The sequence below is a fragment of the Sus scrofa genome, chromosome 1, assembly GCF_000003025.6.
Source record: "Sus scrofa isolate TJ Tabasco breed Duroc chromosome 1, Sscrofa11.1, whole genome shotgun sequence".
NCBI lineage: Eukaryota > Metazoa > Chordata > Mammalia > Artiodactyla > Suidae > Sus > Sus scrofa.
The window spans coordinates 75408899-75427643 of NC_010443.5; the positions used below are offsets into that span (position 1 = coordinate 75408899).

The 18745-nt window shown below is 45.4% G+C and overlaps 1 protein-coding gene across 14 annotated transcripts in view; it reads left to right on the forward strand.

The window, feature by feature from the left end:
- C1H6orf183 (chromosome 1 C6orf183 homolog) overlaps positions 1-18745 on the forward strand; it is a 203437-nt gene that overhangs the window by 180764 nt on the left and 3928 nt on the right. For 9 of the 14 annotated variants that reach the window (XM_021090812.1, XM_021090809.1, XM_021090807.1 and 6 more), the window contains 8 exons: positions 3288-3437; positions 4792-4845; positions 5481-5648; positions 8343-8495; positions 8717-8851; positions 9425-9577; positions 11089-11298; positions 13329-13464. In XM_021090812.1, the coding sequence (XP_020946471.1) occupies positions 3288-3437; positions 4792-4845; positions 5481-5648; positions 8343-8495; positions 8717-8851; positions 9425-9577; positions 11089-11298; positions 13329-13464 (1159 nt within the window). The remainder of the gene's footprint in view (positions 1-3287; positions 3438-4791; positions 4846-5480; positions 5649-8342; positions 8496-8716; positions 8852-9424; positions 9578-11088; positions 11299-13328; positions 13465-18745) is intronic. The other 5 variants (XM_021090827.1, XM_021090816.1, XM_021090829.1 and 2 more) reach the window with 5 other exon arrangements.

The window sequence follows — 18745 nt, forward strand, 5'->3', positions numbered from 1 at the left end:
CAGTGGGCTAAGGTCATCACTCCAGTTCTTTTGGAGCCCAGGGGCCTACCTTAGAGGGGAAGTTGGCAGATGAAGCTCCTTGGTGCTGCATTTTTGACACAGAGCTGACATTTAGTGACCTAGGAAGGCCAGGGTGGATTGCAGAACAGCTTCTGAGAAACACATTGTTCTGAGAACTCATGGAAGGAGTGTGCCGAGAGAAGCACATAGGCTCTGGTCCCACAACAGATGCTGCTCAGGTGGCCCCAAGGCTTTTGTGGGAGACCCAGTGCTGTCTGCAGAAGCAAAGCTCACCTGGAGAGAGGGGACTGCTGAGAACTGGGAGTCTCCCTGCTCTTTCCATCACCTGTCATCCACAGCTTCCTGTCTGCCCCACTCAGCCATGCTCCCCATCCCACATGTCCATTGCAGATACTCCGGCAGGGCCCTTGTCCCCTCTCCCTACTTCACGCTCATTTCCTATGTGCCATCCGCTTGAGCTGATCTTTCAGTCCAGCCTCCCAAGACCTCAGCTGAGCCACTGGGGGAAGGAAGCAGCACAGTTTCTCTGGCCTCTGGAGAAACTCAAGGGGAGTCCTGGCTGCTCCCACCTCTTTGGTCTAACACAGACTCACCCAGAACTTCCTTATCCTTCCTTGTTGGAACAGTGTGCTGGTTCAGAGGGCCACTGTGGTTTGAGTCTGCATTTCTGATTGTTTGGGATCCTGTATCTGCAGTGGCTTTGGTGGCATTAGTTTGCTCTGCTAAAGGGCTGTGGAGAGCCTGTTTGCACGCTCAGGTTAGGGCATTGCTGTCCCGGACAGTGAGGCGTGAGTCACTGTAGCTGACTCCAAGCACTGGGCCTGCCCCATCTGGATGAGGTCACCGGCCACACCCTGCTGGCCTTGAATGTGGTCTCATGACTTCTCAAGGCCTCATACTTTCATCACACTCAGTCCAGGAAGTGTTTCCTTTGTCAATTCTAATTCGTGTAGCCTGGCCCTTTCACCGTAAACAAGTCAGGGTCCAGGGGATGTAATCTTGATGTCCTTCGCCTTGGTGTCAGCGGCTGACTCTTGGCTGTCTTACTGCTCACTTTCAGGGACAGGATGTATCACCCTCACTCCCCTGCACCAGGGACCTCTTGAGGAGGCCCTAGTCAGTAAATGCCCAAGGCTGAGCACCTCCCCTGATTGCCTGGCTCCTGCTCCGAATATCCCCCATGAGCAGAGGTTTTCATCTGCTGTTTCCATTCTGCACGTCTTGAGTGCATCCTGCCAAGCTGCTACAGTTGATAGCCTTTACCAAAGCTTTGCTGTTTTAATTAGTATATACAGTATTTAAACATATATTTTATAAGCAGTTGTTTTAATTGTATATACATTTTATGATTATTTTGGAAAATAGAAATATGATGTGTTAGAAAATATACTCATATTCTCACCCTCAGTGACGACCACTGTTATTATATTGGTGTATTTCTTTACAACTTTTTTTATTCATTCACTTTTTTTAACAAAACAAGATTATATGCCTTAAAAATTTTTTTTTCTCTTGACTATATGTTATAAACAGGTTTCCTTGTCAATAATGACATCCACAGCACAATTTTTGATGGCTGTTTAGTATTTCATCATATAGATGAATGAGATATATTCAACACACTTTAGATTATTTCCACCTTTTTTGGCCATGCCCATGGCATGCAGAAGTTCCTGGGCCAGGAATCTAACCCATGCCACAGCAGTGACCCAAGCCGCTGCAGTGACAACACCGATTCTGTTACCTACTGCACCACGGAATGCCTCCATTTTTCTTTTCTATTGCAAGGGCTACTATACAGAACATCTCTTAACATATATTTTTGTGTATAACTTTTATTATTTTCTAAAGATAAATTCCTAGAAGAGGAGTTACTGAGTCAAAGAGCATGAATACTTAAAAATCTTTTCATAGATACTATTAGTCTACCCCCTAAAATACCACACTGATTTCTCCTTCCATCAGCAGTGGTGAGTGAGCCACTTTTCCTCATGCCATCAGTACTGGGTTTTATCACTGTTAGCCATCTTTGCTAGTTTGCCTCAATAACTCACCTGGCAGAGCCTGTCTGGGCTTTCTCTGGAGGTCTGTGGCACAGAGGTTACACTGATAGGACAGCATCACTGGGATAATCAAGTCAGAGCCAAGGGAACCACCCCAGGCTGGAAGGAGAGCCTAGTTTCTGCAGTGAGATCACAGGTGGATACACAGAGAGGTACAGACACACACAGACATACCCTAATGGACACACACACAGCCATATCCACAAATGCACATGGACCCTCTCTCTCATACAGACACACAGAGACACACACAAGCATGTCAGTGGACATGCAGGTCCTAGTCAGGTAGATCTGCCCTACCTCCCTCACATCAGCTTCCATTTCTCTTGGAGGGCTGGACTGTCCTCTGTTCCTTGATGGCACCTCTTCAAAAAGGGGTGCCCAGCTGCCTGGAGAAAGAGAGGGCATGGGACTGCCTAGAGAGTGAGCACCATGGCCCTTTGACCAGATGCCCCACTTCAGAGGCCCCTCTGGCTATGCTCCAACCCCACTCTTTTCCCTAGGAAACCCAAGGCCAAGGGGACTTTCCCACTCATATCCCTGGCCCTCCTTCTGGATGATAATCTAGATACCTGGAAATCCCTGAATCCAGGGCCTCTTCCACAGATTATCCTCTCCAAAGAGAGAGTGGGCTCACCACTAGTGTGCACACCTTGGCCTGAGGGGTAGACAAGGGCAGCTGTGCAGGGGTGCTGCTTAGATGCATGCAAGCCCCCTTCATACCCACCCCCCCACCGCCCACCCCACAGAATGATGTGAGGTCAGAGGTAAGAAGCAAAGGGGTCAAACTGTGAACAATGGGTTAGGGACCAGCTCCCCCCAAATCACTATATTTCAGCACAGAACTCAAGAGTAGTCCAAGAATGATGATAAAATCAAACTTGGCCTCGCAAGTCATTTTGAAGGTCTATTTTTCAAAGTTGGAAAATTAAACATTTTCATTTTTACAGTTTGATTTATAACCTTTAAATATTTAGAACACTTAGACACATGGTATGTGGGCCTCCATCTGTACTTTTGTCCCTGGCCCTGCAAATGTTAAGAGCAGACCTGAAAGAGAGACTTGCAAGGCTAGAGCTGATGTTTTTTTAAGGGGGAAGAAATGGAAGTGGGTCTCTGAGCCAAGGCAATGTGTGCTATGAACCCTGGCCAGGCAGGGCTGCCCTGGGGGAGCTGCTGTGAATGATGCCCCTTCCTTTTCAGATCACTTTCAGGAAAGACCACCTTGAGGCCTGCCTCCTTTCCCTGGGTTGCGACGTGATGGCCAGGGAACGCAGCAACTTCGAGAGCTACTCCATGTGTTACGAGCATGTGTTGGAGCATGCTAGGCAAAAGCTCTGCCAGAAGGAGCAGGTATGTTCCCAGACATTGAAGAATTGCAGTGGAGAAAGTGTGGGTAGGGAAGCCCAGGAGTCACTCCAACGAGGAAAGTTGGTCAGGGTCGGGGTAAGTGTTTTTATGAAAGAACTGAGTATAAATGAGACTGTCCATATTTCTCTTCCCATTGGCTTATTTCCTTGTACTCTGGGATTCTCAGCTGGGAAGGTGTTGGCCCTAGCAGCACTGGTTTGTGTGCTTTGGAGGTGTCTAGTGGGGAACATAAGAGATGAGGGACAAAAGCGCTGGCCCGCAGGGAAGATGCATAGCTGGCCTTTCCACTCTCAGCAAATACAAGGGATCTTGTGCTGTTCCTGAACAAGCAAAGAAGCCAGAGTCCTTGAGTAAACTGTGTCTTCAGGATGCACATCTTGGATCTCACTGATGAGACTTTTCTCAAATGAGATCTCACTGGTGGGATCCAAAAGTCACTTCTTCTGCCCTAGATTGCACCATGTTTTGAAATGGTTTGTATCAGAGGTTCAGTGTAGTCTTAGTGTGTACCTAAGAAAAATGCCAAAGTTTGAAAAAAATCAAATGAAACATTAAAATATCACCTAATGAGTCTTAGTTTCACCCCCCAGTTCAGCTTATCCCATAATGAGTCTTCTGTGTCAGTGTGCTTACCTGGAAGTTGATGATGTCTTTTGATAATGTTTTGAGTGTCTTCAAATGCAGTAGGGTGACAAGCATGGTGCTGACTCCCAGTGGAGCCCAAGAAGCTCAAAACGAAGCAGCAATAACACAGATAAAGAGGTGTCTGGAGAGTTCCCATTGCAGCTCAGAAAAAACAAATCTGACTAGTATCCATGAGGACGCAGTTTCGATCCCTGGCCTCGATCAGTGGGTTAAGGATCTGGTGTTGCTGTGAGCTGTGGTATAGGTTGCAGACATGGCTCAGATCTGGTGTTGCAATGGCTATGGCTGTGGCCAGCAGCTATAACTCTGATTTGACTCCTAGCCTGGGAACTTCCATATGCTGCACCTGTGGCCCTAAAAAGCAAAAAAAAAAAAAAAAAAAAAAAAAAAAAAGATGTAGGGGTTCCTACTGTGGCTCAGCAGGTTAAGGACCCAGTGTTGTCTCTATGAGGATGCAGGTTTGATCCTTGACCTCACTGGTTAAGGGTCCAGCATTGCCATGAGCTGTGGTATAGGTCACAGACAAGGCTCAGCTGTGGCCCGCAGCTGCAGCTCTGATTCGATCCCTGGCCTGGGAACCTCCATATGCTGCGGGTGTGACCCTAAAAAGACCTAAAAAAAAGAGGTATCTGGAGTGTGCTGTACTGAATAAATGTTTGTGTTTGCTTGTGCACTGCTTTCTCCTCTTCAGGAATTAGACATTATACGAAGAGGTCAGAGTCCACCTGAAGACAATGCTGGTCAGGTAGGTCAGTTATTATTAAAAAGGTTCTCTTCTCCATTTCTCAAATCCACAGTCTCAGCAGTAGCCAGAATGGGACTTCCTGGTGTCATTTTCTTATGTAGAAGTCCTATCAAAGACGGGCCCACTGTGGAGACATCCAGGGAGTGTGCTTGCACTTTTTAAGCAATGAAGTGTCTTTTTCTTTTTTTTTTAATTTTTGGGTGATTATTTTTGCTGTTGGTTTTTTGGGGGGCAGGGACGGGGGCGGGCCTTGGGTTTGTTTGTTTTCTTTTGAGGCCAACATGCTTTCTGAGGAAGAAGTATTTAGACTGAGGTGTCAAGGGAAGGCCAGTTTGGAAAAGGAAGCCAAGACAGTTAAAGTATTGTCTCCAAATGAAAAGTGGTTAAGTAGCACCTTTTCTGGGTTCACTTATTCAGCATCCATTTATTGACCACCTACTATGTGTCCGAAACTAGTCTGGGACCCTTGAGCCAACCTTAGCTTCTTCTGCTCACCTTGCACAAGAGGATATTCACCTACTTCATTAGGTTCAAAGCAAAGTGCAAATTCAACACTGGTATAAAGAACTCTTTTTGCAGTGGCTGTTTGGAATTCCCGAATTATTTTCCATTAAAATAGATATTTCTGCCCCCAGATTGCAGAGCTCAGTCATAGTATGATCATGGAAATCACTGCCCTGAGAGCCCAACTCACAGATTTGGAGGAGGAGAACCTGAATCTCAAAACTCAGATTAGAAAAGAAGTCCAAGAAGAATATGAAGCATTAGTCCAAGCTTTGTTTGTGACATGTTTACACATCAAAGTAAGTGACCTGGGTCAGCCGTTTGGGCAGTCCTGTGGGGACCCAGGCGTACCTCACCCCCGTGGCAGTGCAGAAGGATTCATGACAGAATGGGCTCTGCAGCAACAAGAGATTGTTGGGCCCAAGAATTCTCCAGCTCCAGGCTTTCACTGGAGTGAGTCAGCGATGAGTAGTCATGATTTTACCACAATAGACACTGAATTTTAAATAATTTAGATATCTACCCTTTTCCTCACTCTCCTGCCATTGTTGCCATCTGATTGCTATGGAGGGAAGAGGGGAGTTCTATTTCTCCAAAAGCCAGCGGTTCATGTTACTGTTTTGTCTGTTGAATGACCATCCAAAACAGGAGAGCACAACACCCTGGGCCAGGCCAGCCTGCCTCGGTAGCAACAGGCCCCTCCTGAAAGCTCTTGGGGCAGCTTCAGAATTTGAATCAGAAATTTTCCCACTCTCAAAATGCCCACTAGCCTTTCTCTTGCATCCGGTGTCAAGGAGCTGCTGAGGAGTGATGGGTGTGCATGTGCCCACAGCACTGCGGAAGCCTGTCACTTTCTTTTGATGTTGAGGAAGCTGTGAGATGGAGACCCCATGCCTGAAGTGGGCCATCGTGGATCCTGATCCAGCTGCCCCACAGTGAGAATTTCAGTAAAAAACTAACATCCCTGAGTCCCCAGCTTCCCCTTTCCTACTATTAGATGTTCCCCAGAGCCAGCCCCACTTGGGTCCTTCCCTCACTCTCTCTCCTGGGGGACCCCAGGGGGTCCCTGGAGTTGTTCCATTGAGCAGTTTCCACTGAAGTTCTGCCTTGGCCTGGTCATTCCAGAGAGGACTGGCCATTCTGTCTTACTGTAAAGTGTCCACCAAATACAAATGCTTACAAATATTAAACACACATTGGCCTGGTGCTGCAGGAGAGGGTGAGAAGACAGTGCGGTCTGGAACTTGCTAAGCCATCTTTCGGGTGTAAAATTGTTGAAAAGTTTCTCAAGTTCTTTATAGCTTCTGCCAGATTCCTAAACAATAAGGAAATTCTCCACTTCTCCCAAGCTCATTTAGCTCCACAAACCCCTGAAAGCAGGGAGTCCCTTTTCCACCCCAGGGTCCCAAGAAGTTGGTGTGGCCAGTGGTCAGGCTTCCTGCTGTGGCTCCCTAGCACCACCCTCCTGTCTTTTCTCCAGGGAAGTGGTTCAGAGGTGAAAGTGAAACTGACAGCACTCATGGCCTGAACCTAACCAGAACCCAGATTGGGACTTGGACCCACAGCTTTAAATTAGAATCACTCATCCAGAGTCTGGACTTACTGAGGTTCAGGTTCTTCATGCCTCCATGCAAAAGGAATTCAGCAAGAGGCAAAAAGTGATAGACAAGAAATAGATTTATTAAGATGGGATGCTTGTGGAGTTCCCGTCATGGCTCAGCAGTTAGTGAACCTGACAAGCATCCATGAGGATGTGAGTTTGATCCCTGGCCTCCCCAAATGGGTTAAGGATCCAGCTTTGCTGTGAGCTGTGGTATAAGTTGCAGACTTGGCTTGTATCCCGTGTTGCTGTGGCTGTGGCATAGGCCAGCGGCTACAGTTCCAATTGGACCACTAGCCTGGGAACCTCCATATGCTGCGGGTGTGACCCTAAAAGACAAAAAGACCAAGAGAAAGAAACAAAAAAAACAAAAAACAAAAAAACAGATGGGACATTTGTAAAAGATGCAAGTGGGCAGGCAAGGAGGCTCTGCCCAAAGGATTAGGTGGGCTACAGTTTTATCATCCAAGGTGAGTGGGGGTGGGAAAAGACCTCCTCTTCCTTTCTGGGAGTAGTGGCTCCTCCTTGGGATCTGGTATTCAAATCAGCGGAATGGTGGTCCTTAAACTCTTGCTCTTGGTCTGAACCTGAATGCAGGCCTCATCCCATCCCCTACCCAATGACTTGAGGCATATCTCACGCCTCCACTAGTCAAGCAAGTCTGCCTTGTTCTGATGGCTTTCTTGAGCAACTATTAACTTACTGTGGTCTCCCAAAGTTCCCTAGGTTTCTGTCTCTATCTATGGTCTCTTACTGGGACTTCTACAACTACCTGTGCCTACTCCATCCCTATCAAAAGGACACCCCACAGTCACCCCTCACCCAAGGATGCTGGGTCTCCAGTTATACTTAACATGAGTAAACTGTTTTGCCATAAGCTGTTAGCTGTAGCCATTCAGAATGGGGCTGCTTCATAATGAGATTTCTGCTGGAGCCTAAAGAGGAAGGTCAAGCCAGCCTAATTCCTTCCTCTAATTTATCTATTTTTAATGGAGTTTTTCGTTAGCAGCTGATGGACAGTGTTCTCATCTGGTCAGATTCTGCTGAGTCAACCTGATAAAAATCCCTAGGTTCAAATTCCCAAGTAACCCTTTGTGTGAGGGGGAGAGGGGAGATTTGGTTTTCCACCTGTGACCTGCTCTTCTACCTGCTCAACTTGCATTGACGTCTGACAACCACAGGCTCTAGGATGTGCAGGTGTCCGCAGGATGGAGTCCCACAGATTGAAGACAACACTAAAGGAGCCACTAGTAAGACCTGAAACAATACCTGACAGAGTCGTTGTCTGGGTGGCTGATGTTTCAATATGAAATCATTTCTGAAAGTTGGGTTTTAGAAGGCAAAATGACTCTTCCTCAGCTGCCCTTCCTAAACCTGAGTCTGCAATTTGCAGGAGAAGCTGGAGGAGAATCAACTTAATTTGATCCAGAAAGTATGTGAGCTCGTTGGCGAAGTAAGAACAGAAGGGATTGACAATATGAAGAACCTGAAGAAGAAGTGGGGCTCTGCCAGACCTGATGAAGAAATGCAAGAAAGCCCAGCCAAAGTATGGGATTTCATTTAGAGTGGGGTGTCAGCATTTCGTCCTAGCATCTGACCTCACCGCTCACTCTGTTTGCATATCTGTCCTGTTTCCCTGAGAAGGTCTTTTGGGGCTCACAGCACAATTGTCTCATCTTCTGGAAGGCATGTTTCTGATATTAGAATTTATGTCCCTCCCAAGTAAAGGGCTGGGGGCAGTCTTTTCTGAAAGTGAGCCCTTCTAAGCAGGAGCAGCTGCGGGCCTTGGAGCAGGACAACTGTAGCCTGGCTGCCCTGGTGTGCAAAGTGAGGAGCCTGGGCCGCTGGAGGCTGGCAGCACAGCAGGAGCGCTTCCGGGGCCAGCTGAGCAAGGCTGAGAAGGTGAGGCTTGGGGAGGAGGGGGGATTGCTGCCCTTCTTGGCTGCAGCTGCTGCCCTGGTGTCGGGTAGCAAGATCTGATAGCTGGGGAGTTTTCCTGGGAACAGGCAATATCAGAGCCTGAAGAGAAATAGGAGAGAGCCAAAAGCAAACAGCGAAGAAGCAAATGAGAGAACAGAGCAGGAGTTTAGCACAAAGGGAAGGGAAAAAATGGAGGGAGATTTACCAAGTGCTGGCAGCTTTGTCGAAACACTACAAGTCTTTGAGTTTCAAACATGATTACCTGAGGAAAATGAAGTAACAATAAGGGAAAATCTACTTTAAGGCAGATTGAAACCAAAGCACATATCAATAGCAGTTTAGAAACTTTGACTTACTGTTTCTGAAACTCAGTATTTACTCGGATTTGTCACACTGTTCTTATTTAAAATCAAGGAGGCAGTGGCCAGCAGGAGCTCTGTTCTACCAGAAAAGTTAAAGCATGATGGATGATTAAGTGGTTTAGAGACTGCTGGTGAAATTGAAAACATAGAAAGAAACGTATATCATATCTTCCTGTGTTTGGGATGTTTACAGGAAGCTATGCAAAGTAAAAAAGAGTGTTTGAACATCAAGCTAATGGCAGAACAAGAAGTGGTTTTACTTCGGCAGCAGTTACTGGCTCTAAGGCAGGCTCTGGCCAGGGCTCAGGCAGACAACATGAGGATGAGCAAGCAGCAGGAGAACCAGGTATCTGAGGACCCCCTTCCTTCCTCCCTTTTAACAGGCTCTGGTGACAGGAAGCGGCACCACGCTGCCTGCAGCAGTCACCAGAGGCCACAGTGGGAATCGGAGCAGACAGCCCTGCTGGCCCCAACCTCAGCTTGCCTTCTCCCTCCTTCCCAGCCCAGAAACCATGGGTAGTGGCCATGAGGCTTTTGTTCTTATTCGTGTTTGGCTAAGATGGTGAAATATTATTCATACCTAAGATTGTTCTGTGTATTTCTCTGAGGATCTTTTTACCCAGAGGGCATCTTGGGGTCTGAGTCTCTGCCTCTAACACATTCTTTTCATGCTCCAAGCATGCTTTCCACCAGTGTGGCCCGGCTGTCAGCATTAGCCCCAAACAGAGTCTTGGCTCCCTTCCTGATGATCAGCCCCAAGTCATAACTTCAGATGTTACTGATGCACCAAAATAAAGGTTTTTTTTTTTTTTAACAGTCTAAACTCTTAATAACTGCACCAGTCCTCTGAGCATGAATGAAACAGACCCTAAGTTTAGAGAGAAAACAGCTGAGTTTAAATAACAAGCTGGGAATCCTGGGCATATTTTAAAACATAAAATGTAAAATATAATCTTTCGGAGTTCTCTTGGGGCTCAGCATATTAAGGATCTGGTGTTGTCACTACAGCAGCTCAGGTTACTGCTGTGGCATGGGTTCAATCCCTGGCCCAGGAACTTCCACATCGCACAGGTGTGGCCAAAAAAATGAAAAATAAAAAAAATTTTAATTAAAAAATATATATAATCTGTTCCTTTTGGACCCTAATCCCTTGATTATTGTAAGCCAGGTGAATTATGATCTATCATTATGTAAAGTCATCATCCAAGTATTGCTCGTCATTATTAATGTTATAATTAAGGATCGACCATCGAGTGATTGCTAATGAGAAAAATTTCAGAACAGAACCAAATTATTACTACACTTTTCCTTTTCCAACCATCTGGAAGCTATTTTGGAAGTCAAAACAGAGGCAAGATTAGCACTTCTCTCCCCCACTCACTGTACATATTGCATCACCCTGTCCCTTAGGGTTCAGCCCCTCCCATGCTATTGCGTGATAAAGGCTCAGTGGCAGTGCAAATGTAGTTTGTGATAGACAGGACTGCTTGGTTCATAAGTTTCCTAATATGTACATCAGCATCAAATTTGGGTAAGGAAAAATGAAATTGTTCAACCTGGCACCACTGCAGAATGGCCTTATCACTCGCTTAGCTCCTGCCTCTGCTTGTTTTGTTTCTCCTCTGACTGTTGCCTCAGAGCTTACTTAAATGTCAGGCCGGCCAAGATCCCAGTGGTCTTGCTGCCTGCTGGCAGGCACAGGACAGAACAGAACACTGGGCTGTGGTACCCTGAGCCCAGGAATACTCCCCACAGTTCTGTCCCTGAGCACTAGTGGAGGGGACAGTTGCATTGGCCAACCTCTTGTTCCCTGCTGAGAAGATTGCCTTTGTTTCCTTTGGCCTTTTCCTTCCCCAGGGGCAGTTGCTGAAAGAGTTAGAACATAGAGTGACCCAGGAAGCTCTCCACCGGCAGCAGCTGGATTTAATGAAGACCTCCAGCATGGAGAAGCTCTTGGAGGATGTGGAGCAAAAAGAACAGCACCTGCAGCTCCTTACTGAAGAGGCCGAGAGGGCTTCTAAACTGGGCCAGCTCCAGCAGAAGAAAATTCAGAGAGAACTCCAACAGGTGAGAACTCCAGTGAGAGGAGCAAATCAGAGTGCACCAGCCAGAGCTGGTTCGTTCTCCCCTGTCCTTCCCGTGCCTCTCATGCCCTCACAGTGCTGTTCCTCACCTCTGTCACCCCCAGACCCACCAGCGAAATGGAGCAGTTGTTCCGGCTGCTTAGGATGAAAGATGATGGCTTTACTGCCTCAAAGCCCAGAATCTTGGCATCATTATAACCCACTTGAAAAACATATTTCCACTTGGCTTTCATCTTTGAATTAGGAGGGACTTTTTAGAAAATCCTGACTATTAATCTGAAAAAGCAGCAAGTATTATGGAAGCCGTTAGAAGGGGATTTTATTCATGGTGTTTCTAGAACTGCAGAGATTAAAAAAAAAAAAAAAAAAAAAAGGAAAGGCAGAAGTGGTTTCCAGCACAATATGTTCCTGTTGATTATATCCCACAGCAAAAAAAAAAAAAAAAAAAAAAAGGAGGAAATAATATAAAGTACATTTGGACTAATGCAAGTTCCAACAAAAGAGACCACAGAATGTAACTCAACACAAAAGGGGAAAAAAATTACCTTCCAGGGCAGGTGTTTCACACATATTCGTTGAATGAATAAGTCACATAATTGATTCACCAGAAATTAGGAAACAGAAATCGGAAGGTTAAATGATTGGCCATGTGTTTCGAGTACTCAAGGAAAAGATCAGTAAGGAGAATTTTACAAAAATAAATAACAAGAAAGGATAAAAACTGGATTCTCTCACAGTTCAGGAGGCCAGAGTCTGAAGTCAAGGTGTGGTTCCTCCAGGAGGCCCTGGCAGAACCACTTCCAGGTCTCTCCCAGCTGCTGGGGGCTGCCCGCAGTCCCCTGCGTGTTCCCCCCCGCCCAACCCCCGCCGTGTAGCTCCAGCTCTCCAGTCCAGCCTTCTTCCCGTGTCTCTAGGTGTGGCTGTACCCTCTCCACTTTTTGTGAGCACATCAACGTTGGGTTAGGGGCCCACCTTTATTCCAGTATAACTTCTTCATCACATCTACAAAGACTATTTTCTTTCTCCCTCCCTCCCTTCCTTCCTTTCCTTTTTAGGGCCACACCCACGGCATACATATGGAAGTTCCCAGGCTAGGGGTCAAATCAGAGCTATAGTTTCTGGCCTATGCCACAGCCACAGCAACACAGGATCTGAGCTGCCTTGCCACCTACACCACAGCTCAGAGCAACCCCAGATCCTTAACCCACTGAGCAAGGCCAGGGATCAAACCCGCCACCTCATGAATCCTAGTTGGGTTCATTAACAGCTGAGCCACAAAGGGAACTCCAAGATTCTGTTTTCAAGTAAGGTCGTATCTTGAGATTCCAAGTAAACATGACTTTGTGAGGGACATTATTTAACCCATCACACTATTACTTTTCGCATAAGTAAAAGCAGTTGGAGATGATAAAAATAAATTTGAAAAGAAAAATGCCTGTCATCTGTGCAGATGAGGTGTGCTTTGGACCCCGCAACTCTGGGTCAGCAGTGCCAGCCAGGGGAGAACAAATACCAAGTTTGCCTGCAGGTGTGGGACTTAAGTCAGGCCTGGAGATGGTGCTCAGGGCACATTCCCCACAGGTGATGAGCTGAGAAGAGATCAGGAGAGATCAAGTCTCTGCTTGAAGCCATCTGGAGGCTCCTCCAGGTCTTGGGGTAGATGTGTGGCTTGGCCTACAAGGTCCTCTGTGAACTGGGTCCTCCCCACTCATACCTTCCCCTCTGGTGAAATAAACATAAAAGATACAACTTTTGTGAGTAAACTTCTGGCCCTTCTAAGATAATAAAGGGTTCCAAGGGCTGCCTCTGTTCCTCTTTAAGTTCTTGGCCTTCCTGGAACTCTTGATTTTCAGAAGGCTGAGTTCAGCCTGACCAAGATTTCATGAAGACTTGTGTTCCTGGGGCAGCCTGGGACCCACTCTCTCCCTGAGAATCTCCCCTGCCCCCGCCCTGCCCCTCCTAGTGAAGTGTCGGAACAAAAGTGTGCACCAAAAAGCACCTCTGCTTCCCAAGCCCTTTTCCTCTCAGATGAGAAGCCGGCTTGCCCAGGAGCGCAGCGTGAAGCTTGATGCTTTCCAGCGGGTAGAAGAGCTACAAAGTCAGCTTAATGACGCTAAGCAATCGTCCATACCGAGCAGCTTGCCAGGCGGTAAGGATACCTACCCCCTTTCTGGGTAGAGTAAGCTCCCAGGCTCCCTAGGTCAGAACCGAAGGACAGTGTCCAAAACTAACAATTACAATCCAGTGGTTATTGAGTGAGAGCTCCGTGTTTGTTGAATGAATGAAGACTATTTCATTCTCATTTGCAGTCAGAAAATTTTACTTTAGTTCACCTTGGAGTGCTGACCTGCTATATTAAAATGTTTCAATCATAAGAACTGGTTCCAAGTGTAATATGTCACCTAAAGAAGAGTGGGTTCCTTCACTGCATTTTGAAGTATCTCAACACCTTGCAACTACAGAGGAGTGGAATTTGCTACCCTAAAATATGTCTCTTTGGCATAAGCTGGTTGTTTTTTGAGAAAAAGCAGACATGGGCAAACCAAGAAGGAGTTACCCTTTTAAAGAAACATTTACATTTGTAAAGTGTCTGCCTCTTTAGTACCAGGAAGAGGAGGATTATCAAGTCTCTAGAAATGTATTTATGGAAAAGATGAATGTGTATTAACAGTGTTACCCTTGTTTGTGTGCTTTTCCTGGTAACCTCTCGTAGCTGACCTCCCCACAACCTCAGCATCCTCTTCTGTCTTTAGCTGAGGATGGTATTATAAGGTGAGGGCTTCAGTAATGTTGGCAAGTGACTCAGTTTCCCTGGCTCTCTCCCATGTATACATGTTATTAAACTTTCGTTTGATTTTCTCCTGTAAACCCATCTCAAATCGATTCAGTTCTTAGACCATCCAGAAGAATCTAGAAGGTAGAGGAAATTTTATTCCTCTCCAACAGGACATAATGACCACATTTCTCAGATCTTATTCATAAAGTACATTATGATTCTTGGGTCCCGGGGGCTTGAGGAGTCCTATGGACAAGCCATCAAAATGGCACCCTGGACGATGCAGCCAGCAAGCACCAATGGAGCAGAGGCCAGGCCCCAGGACATCGCTGAACTAGCTTCCTCCCTTATAAGATGAGGACTAAATAAATTCCAAGTTCTCTTCTATATCTGACTATCAAAAATATCACTCAGTATCAGTAACCACGATCAGCCTTTTGTGGAGATCAGACAAGCCTCTTCTTTCTGTCCTGGTGTTTGAGGGTATGGACTTTGGAATAAGACAGCCAAAGTTCAGTTCCTGCCTCTGTCTCTGCTAGCTGTATGACCTTGGGCAGGTAAATTCACCTCTCTGTAAAATACCCACATCAAAGGTGTATTCTGAGGACTCTATGAAACAATGAGTGTCTGCCAGAGTATAGTAGCACTAGGTTGATTATTACACTTTCATATATGTACGTCTTCCTGTATCTGTGTTTCCTTTTGGCTACTTAACCAGTGTGATCGATATGAGAAAACACTGTAAGAAGCGGAAAGATCATTTTCGAAGATCAAGCAGGAGTTCCTGTCATGGCTCAGCAGTAACAAACCCAACTAGTATCCATGAGGATGTGGGTTCGATCCCTGGCCTTGCTCAGTGGGCTAAGGATTCAGTGTTGTCTTGAGCTGCAGTGTAGGTCACAGACATGGCTCGGATCTGGCATTTCTGTGGCAGTGGCTGGCAGCTGCAGCTCTGATTTGACTCCTAGCCTGGGAACTTCCATATGCCTCAGGTGAAGCCCTAAAAAGACAAAAAAGAAAAGATCAAGCAGGCATAAATCAAGATGTTTTGGGTTTTCTAAGAATAAGGCTGTGCTCGTTGAAAAGCCCAAGAGTACTCTTCCCTGCCTGGGACTGCTGCCTGGGCCCTAACAGCAGGGCTGGCACTCCCCATGCCACCCTAGGTCCAAAGAGGAAGAGTATAAAGAGCACCCCAGGGCCCTATATTGATCACTGACCCTGAGTGGCTCTGTACCTTCACTCTCCTTGCCACACTGCCTGGGATTTTCCCCTCTGCCTCCAGCCCAGGCAAGCATCTTTTTCTGAGTTAACATGTGCTATCAGACTGCCATCTGTGTCCTCTAAGACCTGCACATTTACAAAGAAGGACTGGGGTGGAGTGGGTGGAGGGACCCTAATTTCTAGGACTGAGGACATGGCAGGAGTAAAAGAGAAGTCCGTTTCAGGAAGTAGAGGTAGAAGTTACTCTCAGGTCTCAGCTCCCATCCATCCCCTTTTACAGTGACTGGAGGGGGTTCAGGATTTACAACCTGAAAATCACAGGGTGAAGGTTTTGTTTGTTTGTTTTGTTTTGTTTTGGCTGCCCTGTGACATATAGAGTTCCCGGGCCAGGGATCAGATGCAAGCCACTGTTGTGACCCATCCCACAGCTGTGGCAACACTGGATCCCCAACCCACTGAGCTGGGCCAGGGGTCAAATTTTCATCCCAGCGCTTCAGAGATACCACCGATCCCATTGCACTACACCGGGAACTGCACAAGTTAAGTTTTATTTGGGGAGCTTACTGAGGGTGATAGCCCAGGAGATAGCCTCTCAGATAGGTCCTAGGAGCTGCTCTGAAGAGCTAAGGGATGTCTTTTCATTTTGTTTAGCGTTTCTTTTGCTGTGCAGAAACTTTTCAGTTTAAATAAGTCCCATTTGTTTATTTTTGTTTTTATTGTCATTACTCTAGGAGGTGGATCTGAGATGTTGCTGTCATTTATGTCAGAGAGTGTTTGGCCTATGTTTTCCTCTAAGAGTTTTATAGTATCTGGGCTTATATCTAGGTCTTTAATCCATGTTGAGTTTATTTTTGTGTGTGGTGTTAGGAAGTGTTCTAATTTTATTCTTTTTCATGTGGCTGTCCAGTTTTCCCAGCACCACTTACTGAATGAGCTGTCTTTTCTCCACTGTATATTCTTGCCTCCTTTGTCATAGATTAGTTGACTGTAGGTGGGTGGGTTTAATTCTGGGCTATCTATCCTGTTCCACTGATCTATATTTCTGTCTTTGTGCCAGTACCATATGGTTTTGATGACTGTTGCTTTGTAGTATAGTCTGAAGTCTGGGAGCCTGATTCGTCCACCTCCATTTTTCTTTTTCAGGATGTCTTTAGCTATTCTGGGTCTTTTGTGCTTCCAAACAAACTTTAAAATATTTTGTTTGAGTTCTGTGAAAAATGTCCTTGGTAATTTGATGGGGAGTGCATTGAATCTGTAGATTGCCTTGGGTAGTATAGTCATTTTGATAATATTGACTCTTCCAGTCCAAGAGCATGGTGTGTCTTTCCATCTGTTTGTGTCATTTTTGATTTCCTTCGTCAGAGTCTTATATACAGACCCACAGACTTTGAAAAACTTATGGTTTCCAAATGAGACAGGTTGGGGGATGCACTGAGGGTTTGGGAAATGCTATAAAATTTGGTTGTGATGATCGCTGTACAACTATACATGCAATAAAATTCATTGAGAAAAAAAAAAAAGAAAGCTAAGGGAGGAGCCAGGATGTACAGGGGGTTTTGTTGAAAAACAAACCAAGTAGTCAAAAGTCAAAGGATTACTGCTAATCACAAAAAAACAGATATCTCAAGTTAATGACCTTCATGTGCTTTTGTGTGTATGGGAAGATGCAAGAGTCTGGGCTCACTGAAATTACTCCTTAGATATTCATCTTAGCTATCTAGGGCCAGCATCCAAAGCACAGAATGTTTCCTGTTTTCTCCATCCTGAATTCCCCTTAGGGCGCACCACTGTGGGGGTGGGGGGCAGAGGTGCAGTAGCTGCGGGCTTGTTGGCAGGCAACATTCTTCATTTACGAAACAGCAGGCAGCATTCTCTCCACAGTGTAGATGCATCAGAGGTCATACCTATCTATTTGGTACCAACTGAGCAGTCCAAGGGGATAGCCAGATATCACCTATGCTATTAGTGCTAAAATGTAAAAGTCAGCTGTTACCTACCAGTCCTTTCTCAGCTGTTATTCAGCCAGAAGCTTGAGGAGACCCAGGTCTCCTTTCTGTAGAGGTGGTCACAGCAGCCTTCTGGCTCCCCAGCCAAAGCACAGTTAAGGGGCAAGTTCTCTTTGAGTAGCATAACACAGATCCCACTTAGGATCTTGTAACTCCTGAGAAATTACAATTTGTTCTAATGCAGTTGTTCTCAAAATGCTTAAGGAAAAAATGAAATCAGCTGGCTCACAAAACAAATATTTAGATGTGGACTGGCTTAAGTTGGTTGATCAAAGTTTTTTGTTTTTGTTTATTTTATTAAATTATAGTTGATTTACAATGTGTTAGTTTTGGGTGTACATCAAAGTGATATATATATATGTGTATATATATATATTCTTTTTTGTATTCTTTTCTGTTATACTTTATTACAAGATATTGACTATGGTTCCCAATGCTATATAGTAGAACCTTGTGTTTTATCTATTTTATATACAGTAGTTTGTATATACTAATCCCAAACTCCTAATTTACCCCACCCCACCACTGTTTTCTTTTGGTAATTTTAAGTTTGTTTTCTATGTCTGCACATCTGTTTTTAAATAAGTTCACTTGTTTCATATTTCATATTCCACATGTAAATGATATCATATGATATATGTCTTTGACTTACTTCACTTAATATGATGATCTTTAGGTCCATCCATGTTGCTGAAAATGGCATTATTTCATTCTTTTTTATGGCTAATATGCCATTGTATACACAGACACACACACATGTACACACACCACATCTTTATCCATTCATTTATCCTTGGACACTTAGGTTGTTCACATGTCTCGGCTATTGTAAATAGTGACTCTATGAACACTGGAGTACACTTTTTTTTTTTTGTCTTTTTAGGGCCACACCTGCAGCATATGGAGGTTCCCAGGCTAGGGGTCCAATTGGAGCTGTAGCCACCAGCCTATGCCAGAGCCACAGCAACTCAGGATTTGAGCCGAATCTGCAACCTACACCACAGCTCAGGGCAACACCAGATCCTTAACCCACTGAGTAAGGCCAGGGATCAAACCCAAGTCCTCATGGATGCTAGTTGGGTTTGTTAACCGTGGAGCCATGACGGGAACCCCCATAAATCTTTTCAAATTAGAATTTTCTCTGGATATATGCCTGGAGTGGGATTGCTATCTCATATGGTAACTCTATATTTAGTTTTTTAGGGATCCTCCATACTGTCCTCCATAGTGGTTATACCAATTTACATTCTAATGGTGTAGGAGGGTTCCTTTTCTCCACACCCTCTCCAGCATTTATTTTTTGTAGATTTCTTTGATCATGGCCATTCTGACTCATGTGTGATGATATCTCATTGTAGTTTTAATTTGCATTTTTCTAATATTAGCATTGTTGAGCATCTTTTTATGTTCCTCTTGGCCATCTGTAT